We start from the raw sequence: 15,979 nt of genomic DNA, 5'->3' as shown, positions 1-15,979 counted from the left end.
TCCTTAGCTCCTCTGCATATGGTGGTGTAGTCTTGCAGGGGGTCCCCCCTGAGACTGAGTAGCCAATGGAGAAAGCAGTGAGCTCCAAAAAACAGCACCACAAAGGCTAATGAATGACTTTGACCTGGATTAATAAAGCTATTGTACAAGTATTTCCTTAAATTCCTGCATTGCAGTGAAAGAAAAGGGAATGCTTCTCAGAGAACCCAATTAAATATGCCCGGCGGCACTAAATTCCTGACGCCATTTCTTTGCCAGTACAAACACGTTCCTCAGATGTTCGATTTAACTACCAGAGCCCGAACCAAAAACACACAGAGTACGAGGTTTGTTCAGTAGCATTTCCGTTGACGTTGAGGTGATTTAACATATTTTGAAGTCCTCTCAGTCCAAAAAGCGAGGCCCTCTGATCTCTGCACGTGATAAAAGCGCTTGTTTCCTATTTCTGGCTTAAAGAGACTTATCTATACTTCCTCTACTGCTTTTAGTGAACTGGACGTTTGCAGTAATGGAAACAGACCTCATATTTTATTAAGGGAAGCATATTTCTAAAGAATGGTCGCTGCTTCTGGCCATGCTACACACAGAATTCTGCTAATTTCAATATACTATAGGGACAAAAGTATTTGGACACCTGTTCATTCATTGCTTCTTCTAAAATCAAGGGTATATTTAAAAAATGAGTTTCTCCTGCTTTTGTTGGAGTAACTCCCCAACTCATCCTAAAAGTATTGGATGGAGCACCAACCATCCATCATTCCAGAAAACATAGCTTAATGCTGGGGAGATTTAAACCCCTCTGGCCCACGTCTGGCATAAAGCAGCATGGGGCCAATGCTAGGTTCATGTTTATCTGCAGCAGAGAGTCCGATTCTAGTGGCAGTTCTTTTCTACAGGGACTAACAATAGGTGCAACTTAAAGTAGAGCTGAATGCATTATTTAGAAAAGGTGTCCACAAACATTTGGACATATAGTGTATATAGTTTCCCATCTAGACTAAAAATAAAGGCATGACCAACGGTTCTCTGAGTGATGCCACAGAAGAACCAGTTTTGGTTCCATGAAGAACCATTTAGGTGTGTGAAGAACTCCAGCCCCCTGTTGCCCACCCCTGCGCCTAGGCATGTCCCACCTCCAGCACTGGAATACATACTTGTTGAAAAGGTTGAGGCCTATGCGGTAGTGGCGCTTGCGGATGATGTCGTTGCTGAAGGCGGGGGAGTCCCAGCTGTTGCGAGTCTCTTTGTGGTACGTTTGCTTGCTGAGCGTTTGCTCCCTCACGCTGTCCCGGGACGACGACTCCGAGCTGCAGTTGATTGTATCGGTAGAGTTGGAAGTGCTGTTGATGCTGTCGTTATCCCCGTCGGAAAAGTCTGATTCCGACTTGCTCTGTCGGTTCCCGTTGATGGCCAGGTGGCTCTCCAGCTGTCGGTGCCTGTGCCTGATTGGCTCCTCATCCCGAGGAAGCGAGGGTCCTCTAGGAGGTAGACCATGCGCTATGTGTTTGGGACTGGCCTGAGGTCCGGCTAGGGTACGCTCGTAAACGCTCTGTCTCTTTACTGAGTCGATCTCGGAGCGGTCGCTCATGTCCGCCGAGCTGTCGCTGGGCGGCTCGATTGTTAGCAGGGGCAGATGGTCCATGCGAAGCCGAGGCTCCTGACACTCTAACGACGGGGTGCTCCGGCAACTAGTGTCCGTGTCCACTTTGTCCTCCTTGTTGTCCAAGGACCAGTAGTCCTGCGAGGAGTTGACAGACTGGGCGCGCTGCTCGGATTCAGTGCTGGACGGCGGGTCCGCGGAGTGGTGCGTGAGCTTGATGGGAGGAGAAAGGTCCTCCTCGTCGATGAAGAGCGTCACGTCACTGTAGGAGGCCATCATGTTATCAAGCTTGCGGCGGTCGGTGCCATGGGCGGGTTTCACCTGGTAGGGCAGCTTGCCTTGCAAGTCCTGACCCTGCTCTGGCTGGTCCTCCTCTTCATGCAAGCTCCGACAATTCAGGGCATCGTCAATAGACTCCGCCAATGATTTCACCTGCCTCGAGAACGCGTCCTCGAGTTCTGTAATAGCATCGCTGAGGTCGTTCTGAGCCGAAGGTGCTGCCATGTGCACGGGTACCATGTCCCCACTCTCAGTCTCCACTATGGGTCCCATCTGACCGCCCTCGTCAGTCAGGGACACCTGCTTGCCCTCGAAAAAAGAGCTGTGGACTTTCTCAGGTCCCTCAAAGGAAAACTGCATCCTCATGTTGGACAGAACGATCCGCCGTGACATGCGGTTCTCGGACATGGAACTCCTGAGACGCTCAAAGTTCTTGTTCATTTGGTACTGGCGGAAGGCCGTCTGAATGGTGCGAGCGGCATGGCGGCTGATGAAACGCCCGCCATACTTCCTCTCTAGCATCTCCACCTGAGAGAAGCGACAAGAGAAACATGTGGATTTTATACTGTATGTTCACACACACTCCAACCACACACTCCAACCACACACTCCTGAAAGCTAAAGGTGGCAGAAAGGTCGGTTTAGATCTGTTTAGGGCCCTTAGATTCCCTGAAGCAGGGGTACACAACTTTGCAGCCAGGGGACACTTGGCCTGACACACAGCCCTTTGCAGAGTAATGTTAAGTAATACGGTCTTTGCTAGTGTTGGACCACGCCCTGAGACGGAATAGGAGGGCGGACTCTGCGGTCTGTACGTAAAGCCAGACCCCCCCCTTTGGTGTGTTGAGTGATGGAAGAAGGGGAGGAGACGGGGTGGAGCTGGGCGTGACTGGAGTTTGTTTGACATGGAGTTGAACTGAGAAGCGGGGGTATGTAAAAGGGGCTTGAGGGCCAGGAGGAGGAGGTGGTTGGGATGTGGTCCTGCTCCCAAAATTAATTTATGTCCAAACTCCACGTTATATTTTTATAATAAATAACAATATATTGTAAAATAAAAATAAATAAAATAATTACAAATATTTTGCTTAAATAATTGATTTATTTTCAGCCATAGTTTTTTGATTAAGTCACATTTATTTTTATTTTTATTATTATTTTATTATTACTATTAATATTTATTTATTTATTTTAAGTGGTTGTGCTTTGTTGGTATGTATGCTGGCATATTAAAATGTTCAATAAATGTTTTTAAATTGTAGTTTTGCAGATTTCATTTAAAAAGCAAGACAAAAAAAAGTTAGTTTATTTAATTAATGCAAAAAAACGGGAAAAAATGTTCAATTTTTGCCAAAACAATTTATGTCAGTGCATCTCTACAGCCAAAGCTCATCTCCAGTGATGTGTGGCTTTTGTGATTAGTATCCGTATTGTATCCTGATTAGATTTCAGCCCACATGTGTTTTGACACTCAGTAGTCAAATGCATTTATGGTTATCCAGACTGAAATCTGATCACTATGTTGGACAAAATATGCAAATTCGCTCATTGTATGGTGATTATTACTGGTATTTGGGTTTTGGTTGTGGAATGAGTCTTCAGGAGACACAGGTGTGTTTACACTGCTATAACACAGGGTTCAAATGCGTCTCAGACCTCCTCCTGAAGTGGTTTGAGTGATGGGGTTTGTATCTGGTTTAAATCATAGTCCTGGGTGTGTTTACACTTGGGTGCATTTTTATGTGGCTTAGCCTGATCCAGATATTATCCTGATACTCCAGACCAATGAAGTGACCAGGGGTAAACCCCAGAGCTACCATGCGTACCAGACTCATCACAGTCTTTTGTTTTACTGGTATTATCAGGATGCGTTATACACAGGTGTACAGTACACTGATATAGGTGTACTATACCTTGGGGAACAGTCTGTACTGTCACTGTTGTCCTGAAAGCCAGTTGATTTCAGTATATCTGCAGAGTGACGAGCATAGGGACATCGTAGGGACATCGTAGGGGCATCGTAGGGGCATAACTCATATTCTGTTTCTTTTGGCTCAAGTCAAAGTTTATATTGGCTCAGAAAACTAAAAAAAAAAAGTAATGACCCCCAGTTTGTGAACCTTGGCCCTGAGGAACCTCTCAGTGGATGAAGCCACTCAATTCAAAGGTGAAAAAAAAGTGATTCTCAGTTTCATCACTCCAAATAATTTTATTTATTAATAAACCGATTATTTATTTGCTGTTATGACCTTACTTTATAGAGCAGCTGCTACTGAAACCACCTGCTATCAATTCGCCCCTTAATTGTGGTCATATGATTTACCATCGATATGCATTTCATCCGTCCTCCCTACTAAACACAAATGGCTATGGCTAATAAAAGACTGCAATTCTGAGTAGTGCAGTTTACGACTCCCATAAACAGCATTTATCCATTTCCTCATCAGTCCTGCCTACCTGTTTATCCTGCAGATCAGTGGAGAGCTCATAGCTCTCGGAAAGCGACCGCGAGCGCTTAATGGCCTCTTCCTCGGCTTGCTTGCGGAGGATGGACTGCGAGTGCTGGAGCTTGGGCCTCCGTGGGCGCTGTGGACCGGGCTGGGCTCCCTGCCCGTACCCCGAGCCGTCGAACGTGTCGGGGCTGATGGAGGAACTGTGGGTCAGGGGGCCATAGCCTGTCCCACGGTCCAGAGGGGCCGGCTCACTGCTCTGAACTTCCCCCTCCACACTGTAAAAACACAGATAAACAAGACGTTCATTAAATATGAATGGAAAACATAAAAAAGGCTGGGACACCAAGCATGCTGCATTGTGGGACATGGTTTATATTAAACTAAACTAAAAATATTGTTTTTACTTTTTGACATCTGGCAGTTGTTCTTTACGTCCTGTCAAGATTTCAGGACAAATGGACCAATAGAAATGCTCTAAAATGACTTGGAGTGAAATCATTTTACATGGACTTCCATTGAAAGTTAAGGAGGTTTTTTCCTTCTCCTGTAAAATTGTCATTTTGGAGATTTTTCTGGATTGTCAGGTCTCTGCATGACTCTGCGATTCTCCTGTACGACCCCAAAAAGCTACAACAGCTATAATATGCGAGCAGCACAAGAGGAAACAGCGAGAGCAACCCAAGCAGCCACAAAACGCTGTTTAGAAACTTGACAACACCTCAGAATCACTGACCATCCACTGACCAACGCAGCACTTACTTTAGAAAATCATCCAATTCCAAGCCGCCCAAATTCAGAAATCATGTACCAGCACTCCCACTGTACCTATCCAGACCTATCGCAGTCAGAGAAGCTCCAACAAAATCCAGAAGGTATTTTTGTGGACTGACGACACTGAGGGGTCCTGGCAGGGCATTGGAAACCCTATACCCCTGTACATATGGCAACAGCACCTGACAGGCTAGATGGCTTTCAAGCTTTACTCACTCACTCTTCTTCTGTCCCGTCCGTCTTCCAAGAAAAGGGCTTCTGTTTCCAAAGAATTCCCAACTCTTCCTCCAAATCTTATCAGCCATCATGGAAAAAAGCTCAAAGTGCAAAGCAGACAGCAAAGTCTGCTGTTATGAAAGTGGACCCGAGAGCAATCATTTACTTATACCACGTCACGTCAGAGCTGCTGCTTTGGAAAGTAGCATAGCTGGTTTCAAAAAATCAACAGTCCCGGGTTGCACATATAGTCTGTGCCGCGCAAGATCTTTCCCAACGGCTTGGAGCAACGTGCTGGAGGCCGGCAATCAGGCGAATGGCTGGCAAGGGCAGTTCGTTTTTGGGGCAGGTCTGAGCGGTAGCTGCGTCTGTGGCTGTGTAAACAAGGAACTTTCACTTTGAAACAGGAGACACCCCCCAGCTCACCAGCAACACAGCAACACTCCTTCCTGCCCAGTCATGGTCTTGCACAAATGCACAAATTCTACTCGTACACTGTTGACTTTACAGCACTGTGGAAAATGCAAAGTCAGGCTTTATCAAGCTCAAAATGATGCAGTAACTGATAACTGAGGGTCTTTTTTTTTTAGTTAACTCAACTGAGTTCAGTCAGAAGTTCTCCTAACTCACATTTCTTACTTCTGCAGCTCAGTTTCAACAGTCAACAGGAACATCAGTAAACGAGCTGCAGCTGAAACTGATTAAATACTGTGTAAGATGTATTTTAGTCTGTGGCTCCGCCCCCTCAATACATATACTGTTCATTCCCACCTCACATGGAGGAAGGCTTTCCTATTCTCAGGAACCATGGACCATTGTTGTCCCCCAATTTGACCCCATTCTGAAGGCCAACTACCCAATTTCCATTCCCCCTATCACTAGCAGGATGATGACAAGCAGCTGACGAGGTCAGCCTCCGCCTCTTTTCTCAGCACTCAGAACTCAGCACTGCCGCTGATGCAGGATCGCTAGGAGTGATGTTGGGAGAACGTGCCATCAACCCATCCCTGAGAGAGCAAGGCCAGTTGTGCTCTCCCTGACAGGATTCGAACCAGCGATTCTCTGATCATAGTGGAAGCTATGGACCTCTCAAAGCCCTGGTCTCCTGACAAGCAGGCAGTTAGACAGTTGCGCCACCCTAGAGCTGTGATGTAAGTGGAATTTCACAGCTGTAGAGCAGCCCTCTGTTCTTCTGTTCTTCATCAGATTAAGAGTTCATCACACTCACACATCTCTATTAAACAGCATAGGAATCTGAGACACTTTGACAAGATGCAGTGGGTCAGTACCTACGAAAAGTGCCTCAGGAAAGGACAATCACTGAACCAGCGACAGGGTAGGGTGCATCTACAGCTTGCTGACGTGATTCAGGAACGTCCCACCTCCAACTTACAGGACTTATAGGATCTGATGCTAACATTTTGGTAGCAGATACCACAGGAGGCCTTCAGAGGTCTTCTGGAGTCCATGCCTTAAATGGTAAGATCTGTTTGAATAGACTACCTCTAATCTTAGACTCTACTAAACACAAGTCACTATAGAGACCATAATACTCTACTCTTCACCCAAGCACTCTTGGAGGAGGGTCTTCAGTCTGGGTTTGAAGACAGCGAGTGTTGGACTCTGCTGTTCGGACACCCAGGGGAAGTTCGTTCCAGCACTTCGGTGCAGGACAGTAAAAAGTCTGGACGCTCGTCTTCAGTGGATCTTAAAGGATGGGGGGTCGAGCCGAGCCGTACTTGAAGCTGGAAGGGCTCTCGGTGCAGATCAGCTTTTGACCATTGCAGCATGAACACACACTACACCAGCTAACCTAAGAGCTCCACCAGCACTGCAGTATGTAGTAGCACTCATCATCATCCTAACTGGAAGCCAAACACACGCTAAGCCAGAAGCCTCCACGAGTGCACCCCACAAGCAAACAACACAAGTACGTGGACGTACATCTTCTACAGACGACTGCTGTTGTTGTTGTCGTGGCGATGTGGACTACTTGTGAGCGGCTCAAATTCACACTTCTTGCATAATGGCTCATGCGCCGAATCTCCTCCACCATCTGTCATGGTAAAATGTGACGCGCTACTCTCTCTCTCTCTCTCTCTCTCTCTCTCTCTGTCTCTCTCTCTGTCTCTCTCTCTCTCTCTCTCCTGGATGCCAATTTCACCTAGCATTCTGTTTCAAATGCCAGCGATCTATATAGGGCATGTATGGCCAAAATAATGGAAATAGATAAAAGGACAGAGGAAAAGGGCATGAGAGAAAGCAAGAGAGAGAGAGAGAGAGAGAGAGAGAGAGAGAGAGAGAGAAAGAGAGAGAGAGAGAGTTATGGTCACTCTGTTATCTGACTTGCATGTAGGGCTGGGCGATACGAAGTCAAATTCATATCACAATATTTTTCACTACAAACTAATAAACAAACAAACAAACAAACAAACCAATAAACAAACAGGCAGTTTTTTTTGCAGCATCCTCTAAAAAAACATGCCAGAAATACTGGTGTAGGTATAGCATTGTGGGTAACAACACTGCTCTCCCCATATCAGCCCAGGGTGGACACTGCATGCAATCAAATCCTCACAGCAATGCTCTTCCAAAATCTAGTAGAAATCTTTCTTCTTCTCTGGACAGTAGAGACAGTTACTCCAGCAAAAGCAGGATGCACTCTTTTTAATACCCTTGAGAAATAGTGAATGAGCAGGCGTCCCAATACTTTTGTCCTTGTAGTGTATGAGACTGTGAAGGAATTTAAAGATGGGTCTGGACATGGTCCGCCGTTTTGGGGCTGATCACAGTATCCAGCCGTCTCTACTGTCCAAGGATGGCTTTCTACTAGACTTTGGAGGAGCATTGCTGTGAGGATTTGATTGCATTCCGTGACAAGAGAGTTAGTTAGCGAGGTTAGGATGTTGGATGATCTCCACCCCACCTCAACATCCCCAGCTCCCCAACTCATCCCAAAAGTGTTGGACGGAGCTCCACCATCCATCATTCCAGAGAACGCAGCTCTTCCACTGCTCCACAGCTCAATGCCGGGGGTCTTCACGCCCCTCTAGCCCACGCCTCATGTTCATGGGTTATGATGTTTGCCTACTCCAGAGAGTCCTATTCTATTGGCAGTACTTCTCTACAGGAACCAGACAAGCTATGTGTGTGTGTGCATTTGCACATCTGTGTCAGCAAGTAGCTGAATGCATTCATTAGATGGATTAGAAGGGGTGTCCATAAACTTTTTGTTTCCCTGAAGAAGCTTTCGATGGCTGGCTCTTTCAAAACCTTTTTAAAGCCAGTAATCATCCAGGAACCTTTCATTTTAGGAGTGTAGACACTTCCTCTTGCATCCGAGTTCCTGCCCTCACCGCCCATCAGCGCTGCCTCCACCAGCAGGCCTCTGCATTAAACAGGCCGACACACTTTGGTCTGTCAAGAAGAATTTAACTCAAGAACTTAAGAACTGCTGCAGTTGCCTTATCTCTCTCCTCCTGCCTGTTCCATCTCCTGCCACTGCTCTCGGCCTCAGCTTGCTCTGTAGGAGACTACTTCAGAATACCTGCGCTTGTGTGTTGCTATGTGTGTTATGTAGGCCAGTTTGTGGTGCTATGACTGATGGAAACTAGTAAGGCTTTGTGGTTTTGCTAGCAGCTAAACAGCACACAACTACTGACAACCACTGATATTGGGGTCAAAGCGTTGCTGGTCTGAGAATGACTGGAAATGGACATGGTTCTGCTACAGAACTGCCTATCAAAAGTAGAGTCTCTGATTAGTAGAGAGAGTCAGAGGAACATCCATCCATCTCTAAGCATCCCAAAGTTTCAGCACAAAGACTCGAGACAAAAAGAATTCGCCCACAGATTACACAGCAGTCAGTTCACATCTCCATGTTATGTGAAGCCCACTCAGAAGGGGCAGGAAAGATTCCACAGTACAGCGTCAACACGGATTTCACTCAGGCTTTAACTGGGAGGTCATTCATCTTCTGATCTATGGATTCCACTGTAGAGGCCGGCATTTTTTAAAGCCAATATGAAGGAAAGCTGCTGGGAGACCAATGCCATCGCCCTTCTCTTTTCATTTACTGACAGTTATTGATTTTTTTATTGGACAGAAAATACTTTGGTACAGTAAAATATTTCCCCATAGCTGTTCACAAGCCTTCCCAGATAATAAATCGCTGTACAGTAAAAATATTAGAAGTCCCCAAAGCAGAAGGTGGCAGTAAAAGCTTTGCTAGGTACTGTCCTGGAGAGATGACCTTAAAAACTGGGATTCCAGTTTGAGTCCCAGCTGCCACGTGCCATCCTTGAAGATGCTTGCTTATCAAACTTCTCTCAGGCTTTCTCACAAATTTCCCTCAAACTTTTCCCCAAATTTCCCTCAAATTCTTTTCATTTGGGATCAATAAAATGCTTTCTTTTCGTATCTTAAACCTCTCCTCAAACTTCCCACAACCTTCTTCACCAAACTTCCCCACACACGTTTCCCAAAATATCCTTCAACCTTTTCCCCAAATGTTTCCTCAAGCTTTCTCTTAAATTTTGATCTTTCTCCCAAACCTTCCCAACACCTTCTCCCCAAACTTTGTTCAACCTTCTCCTCAAACGTCTCTCAGGTTTTCTCCCAAATTTGCCCTCAAACTTTTCCCCAAATTTACCTCTTTTTTCAAAATATCCCTCAAACTGTTCTCCCAAATTTCCTTCTGCAATTCGTTCGGGAGCAATAAAATGCTATCTTATTTTATTTTAAACCTCTCCTCAAACTTCCCACAACCCTCTCCACCCTTATAAACTTCCCTTTTACTTTCTCCAAACATATCCTTCAACCTTTTCCCCAAACGTTTTTCAAGCTTTCTCCCAAATTTCTATCTTTCTCCCAAACCATCCCACGACCTTCTCCCCAAACTTTGTTCAAACTTTCTCAAAATATCCTTCAACCTTCTCCCAAAATTATTTTCAGTTTTTCTCAGACTTTCTTCCAAATTTACCTCAACCCTCTCCTCAAACTTCTATTAGCATTTCTTCACAATTTCCATCAACCTTCTCCCTAAACTTCCCTTACACTTCTTCAAAAATATTCTTCAACCTTTTCCCCAAACATTTCTCAAGCTTTCTCTTAAACCTTCCCACAACCTTCTCCCCAAATTGTTTTCATGCATTCTCCCAAATTTCCTTCAAACCGCTCCCCAAACTTTGCTCAAATTCCTTAAAGTTTTCTCAGACTTTCTTCCAAATTTACCTCAACCCTCAACTCCTCAAACCTCTCTTAACTTTCCTCCAAAATTTCCATCAACTTTCTCCCAAAACTTCCCAGATTGTGCCAGTTTTGGGCTGATTTTCCCAAAAGCTTCTTAGTTTGAAGATGTTAACTGGTAGAGAGTGTGTACAAAATCTTTTGGCTAAAATGCTTTTGGGAAACCCAGCCCTGACCTCTTCCTTTAGCCACTCAACCACAAGACAGCGCCTTGTCCACTTTGTACAGTGTGAAATAAATTCTCCAAAATTTCCTTCAACATTCTCCTCAAACGTCTCTAAGGCTTTCTCCTAAATTTGCCCTCAAACTTGACCTCTTTCTTCAAAATACCCTTAAAACTTCTAGCTTGAACTTTAAGTTTTCTCAGACTTTCTTCCAAATTTACCTCAACCCTCAACTCCTCAAACTTCTCTTAGCTTTACTCAAAAATTCCCATCAACCTTCTCCATAAACTCCCCTTACACTTTCTCCAAAATGTCTTTCAATCTTTCTCCCAAACCTTCCCACGACCTTCTTCACAAACTCTCCAAAATATCCTTCAACTTCTCCCCAAACTGTTTTCATGCATTCTCCCAAATTTCCTTCAAACCTCTCCCCAAACTTCACTCAACCTTCTCCTCAGACTTATTCCCAGATTTCCATCAACCTTCTCCCAAAACTTCCTCAATTGTCCCAGTCTTGGGCTGATTTTCCCAAAAGCTTCTTAGTTTGAAGATGTTAACTGGTAGAGAGTGTGTACAGAATCTTTTGGCTGAAATGCTTTTGGGATACCCAGCCCCGACCTCTTCCTTTAGCCACTCAGCCTTTACCCTTAAAAGGTCTCCAGTGACAGTGTTCTGCTATACTACTTAAATATAGTTACTGAATTACATTCATATTTCATTTATATCCTGCATTGCCGGGTTTGAGTCTGCAGTTCTGACTTTTATCGTCCGTCAAAAAAGACAAAACCATAAGAAAATGTAAAGGTCTGCAAACAACAGCCACGGTTCCTCAAATTCTACCCGAGCTGTGACTTCCAAGCAACTCCTTATCCAGAGCCAGTACAGCATCCCTCTCATGACTGCACAAACTGAGACTCTGAGGATACAACTGATGCTCACTGGAAAGGAAGGATGTTATTATATGATGCAGTGATTGCATTCGGTGGAGTCATGTGTGGGTACCTGGCCTCCCGGGAGAAGCAAAATGAAGGGAAAATAGGGCAAGATTGAAAAGAATTACTTACAGACGATTACTCTGAAGATGAAGGGCAAAGTTAATAGAGATCCTGCACGTCTGCTGAGAAGGTTGACACGTAAGGGTGAAAGTCTGCAAGTGTTGGTCTGTGTTGGACTGTACTGTCCACCGCAGGCAGTCTCACCTTCGTGAGGTCAGAAAAAAGAACAATCCGGAAAGAGCAGCTGTTGGGAGTGCACGTGACGGAGGAAGGACAATGCCTCATATAACATCAGCGCCACACACAGATTTGAACGCCGGCAACCCTGAGCGCTCCATACGTCTTCTAACTCGTTTCAACGACCAACATCTGTAAAGTTTTAACGTATGGCTGAGCGCACATTCCGATATCCCACTTCTCTCCGAATTGGAATAAATCATGGGCGACCGCCATAAATGCAAGGCAAGCATTTACAATATGAAGCTTTTCAATCAGATGGTCTTCAAACACCTCCCACAGCATGCTTTAAAATTCCTTCGGAAAGACCATAAATACAGCTTATCCATGAAAATAAAGGAATTCCCTGATTATGGATGAGCCGTTACTAAACTACAAAGCAAATGGGAACACTACCCTTAGTCTAAATAACAGTAAATAAAAGACTATGACAAACATCTCATTCAGAAACAATAAGTCCTTCATGATTTCAGGATATCACCTCCATTAAGGAAGTCTGGCAATGCTTAACTCTCCCAGTCATACTCTTGGTCACATTGCTATAAATTCTACAGCAAAGCAAAGAATGATTAATATGATAGGAATGTTGGGGGACCATATGCTAGCAGTGGCTCCTAAAGGGAGGAGGGGTTGTGTTTCATCCCCCGGTGAGACTGGGTAGGGGTTGCTTGCTTGTTTCCTAACAGGCAGGCAGGAGGATGTAGAGGTATGTCCAGCTGTCAGTGATTTACGGTGGAGGCCAGGCCCTGTTGACTAGATCCATCCAGCTGAGCACTCAACCCATTCCTCCTCATACTCCACCTATTCCCCTCAATATTCCCCTCAAACTCCCCTCAGGATTTCTCCCAAAAGTCCTTCAACCTTTCTTCTTAAACCTCAAGCCTCAACCGACTCCACAAACCTCTCTCAGGCGTTTTTCCAGATTTCCCTCAAACGTCTCCCCAAACCTATCTCAACCTTTTTCCCTATTCTCTCTTAGTCTTGTTCCCAAATTTTCTCTCCAACCTTTGCCCCAAATGTCTCAGAGCTTTTCTGCCAAATTTCATTCAACCTTTTTATAAAACTTCCATCAACCTTCTTCCCAGATTTCCCTCAATCTTCACCACAAAACATCCCTCAACCTTCTTCCCAGATTTCCCTCAAACTTCACCCCAAAACATCCCTCAACCTTCTTCCCAGATTTCCCTCAAACTTCACCACAAAACATCCCTCAACCTTCTTCCCAGATTTCCCTCAAACTTCACCACAAAACATCCCTCAACCTTCTTCCCAGATTTCCCTCAACCTTCTTCCAAAACATCTCTCAAACTTCACCACAAAACATCTCTCAACCTTCTTCCAAAACTTCCCTCAAACTTTACCACAAAACCTCCCCTTAACCTTTTCCCCAAATTTCCCTCCACCACCTTTCCAAATGCCCCTCAACTTTCTCCCCAAACTTCTCTCAAACGTCTCCTAGCCTTTCTTCCAAAAGTCCTTCAGCCTTCTCCTTAAACTTGCCTCAACCGAGTCCACAAACCTCTCTCAGGCTTTCTCCCACATTTCCCTCAAATATCTCCCCAAACCTATCTCAACCTTCTTTCCTATTCTCTCTGTCTTGTTCCCAAAATTCCTCCAACCTTCTCAACCAACAATTCTTAACCTTTTCCTTAATGTCTCTCAGTCTTTTTCCCCAAACTTCCCTCAACTTTTGCCCCAAACTCAGAACGTTTCTTCCAAATTTCATTCAACCTTCTAGTAAAACGTCCCTCAACCTTCTTCCCAAATTTGTCCTCTACCATTTTTCCAAATGTCTCTCAACCTTTAACCTTCTCCCCAAACATCCCCCAACCTTCTTCCCAAACTTCCCTCAAACTTCACCACTAATTTCTCTCTATCATCTCCCCAAACATCTCTCTACCTTCTCCCCAAACGTCTCCCAACCTTCTCCCCAAATTTCCCTCTACCTTCTCCCCAAACTTCTCTCTACCTTCTCCCCATATTTCCCTCTACCATCTCCCCATATTTCCCTCTGCCATCTCCCCAAACTTCTCTCTACCTTCTCCCCAAATTTCCCTCTACCATCTCCCCAAATTTCCCTCTACCTTCTCCCCAAATTTCCCTCTACCTTCTCCCCAAATTTCCCTCTACCTTCTCCCCAAATGTCCTTCTACCATCTCTCCATTGTCCCTCTACCTTCTCCCCAAACATCTCTCTACCTTCTCCCCAAATTTCCCTCTACCATCTCCCCAAATTTCCCTCTACCTTCTCCCCAAATGTCCCTCAACCATCTCTCCAATGTCCCTCTACCATCTCCCCGAACTTCTCTCTACCATCTCCCCAAACTTCTCTCTACCTTCTCCCCAAATTTCCTTCAACCATCTCCCCAAACGTCTCTCTACCTTCTCCCCAAATGTCCCTCATCCTTTCCACAAATGTTCCTTCTCCTTCTCCCTAAACATCCCTGAAGCCTTTCATCAAACTTCCCTCAACTTCCTCCTACCTTCCCCCCAAAACTTCCCTTAACCTTCCCCTGAGTGTTCCCCTGGGCTCCAGACAAACAGTGCTGGAGGTTAATGTATTCCATCACGAGTTGGGGCAAAATTCCAACATTCTCAGTCCTGTGAGTAAGCAGGGATAGATGGCAGGAGAGGGGAAGGAGGGGGGGGATGGGTGGAGGGGCAGGAAAATGTACACTGGAGTTCTGGGAATCCAACCTGTTAATGAAGAGCAGACCTGTGTATGAGTGTGCTGTGTGTGTATGAGTGTGCTGTGTGTGTATGAGTGTGTGCATCTCTAGTAGTACCCCACAGACTGCAGCACCACCCTACAGCACAACAGCATCTTCAACTGGTTCACCAGATGCTCCTGAAGAACACAGCAAAACAGATGTTTCCCTTTGCTGCACAGGCAGTATGGAGATGGTAGATTTACTACTACCAAAGATGTGATGTTGTAGTTCCCAACCCTGCTCCTGGAGGACCCCCTGCCTGCCCTGCACATTACCCTGCTCCCAACATACCTAATCCAGGTTATCAGCTAATCAACCAGGAGTTCCTCCAGGACCAAGGACTGGAACCACGGTGATAGCCTATAAGCCTATATGGGATTCCCAAAGGAATCCACCTAATCACATTTCTCAGGCTGTTACACTATAGTCCAAATGTTTGTGGACACCCCTTTAAATGAATGCATTCAGCTACTTTAGGTCTGTGTCACCCATTGCTGACACAGATGTGCAAATGCACACCCACACATAGCTTGTCCAGTCCCTGTAGAGGCCTACTGCCAGTAAAATAGGACCCTCTGGAGCAGCTAAAGATAAACCTCTTGGCACCATGCTGCCTAATGTCAGGCGTGGGCTAGTAGAGGAGTATAAAGCCCCCCGGCACTGAGATGTTCCCTGAAATTATGTAAAGTACTTCGTCCAATTATTTTGAGATGAGTTGGGGAGCTAGGGATGAGGTAGGGTGGTGATCATCTAACATCCTGACCTCACTACCTCGCTCTTGTCACTGAATGCAATCGAGTTCTCACAGCAAGGCTAGTATAAAAAAGCCTTCACTGTAGAAACGACGAATAAGCAGGTGTCCCAATACTTTTGTCACTAAGGTTAATATCCCATGCTGTGCCACAGAGTACTAATACGATATCAAATGCTAGTTTTACACAGAGATGCTACCTTTTAAGACACAGAATGGGTCGCATTCGCGGACGGCTTTCTAATCCAAGCATAAACGCTAACAGTACATTGCTGCTTTCCGAGATGAGCCAAGACCAGCTTGGGACAGACAGCATGGTGTAATGTATCTGGCAAGAAGCTGGAGGAACTGGCAAGGCAAACGGTGATGGACCGGGGCTCACGCCAGACGTTATGCAATCAGCAGCGGCCCTGTCGAAAGGTATCGTTCGTAATTTGTAAAGCGTAGTTCAAACTGGCTGGTCCTCGTGGTCAGTTGTGACGGCGCTGGACTTCGCTGGGAGGACGCAGAGCTTGTTGTTATGGGAGTGGGAGTGTAATGTATATGTGAACTTGAGGAA

The 15,979-nt window shown here is 45.4% G+C and overlaps 1 protein-coding gene across 11 annotated transcripts in view; it reads right to left on the bottom strand.

The window, feature by feature from the left end:
- The window catches only part of iqsec1a (IQ motif and Sec7 domain ArfGEF 1a), a 178,831-nt gene that overhangs the window by 29,707 nt on the left and 133,145 nt on the right, over positions 1 to 15,979 (bottom strand). For 10 of the 11 annotated variants that reach the window (XM_072656340.1, XM_072656341.1, XM_072656350.1 and 7 more), the window contains 2 exons: positions 4,334 to 4,604; positions 1,155 to 2,407 (listed from right to left, as the gene is read on the bottom strand). In XM_072656340.1, the coding sequence (XP_072512441.1) occupies positions 1,155 to 2,407; positions 4,334 to 4,604 (1,524 nt within the window). Of the gene's footprint in view, positions 1 to 1,154; positions 2,408 to 4,333; positions 4,605 to 5,316; positions 5,703 to 15,979 lie in introns of those variants that run through there. The other variant, XM_072656344.1, reaches the window with a different exon arrangement.

The sequence above is a fragment of the Salminus brasiliensis genome, chromosome 14 (assembly GCF_030463535.1).
Source record: "Salminus brasiliensis chromosome 14, fSalBra1.hap2, whole genome shotgun sequence".
NCBI lineage: Eukaryota > Metazoa > Chordata > Actinopteri > Characiformes > Bryconidae > Salminus > Salminus brasiliensis.
Note: the sequence above shows the minus strand (reverse complement) of the source record. Positions and strands in the feature narration are given on the sequence as shown.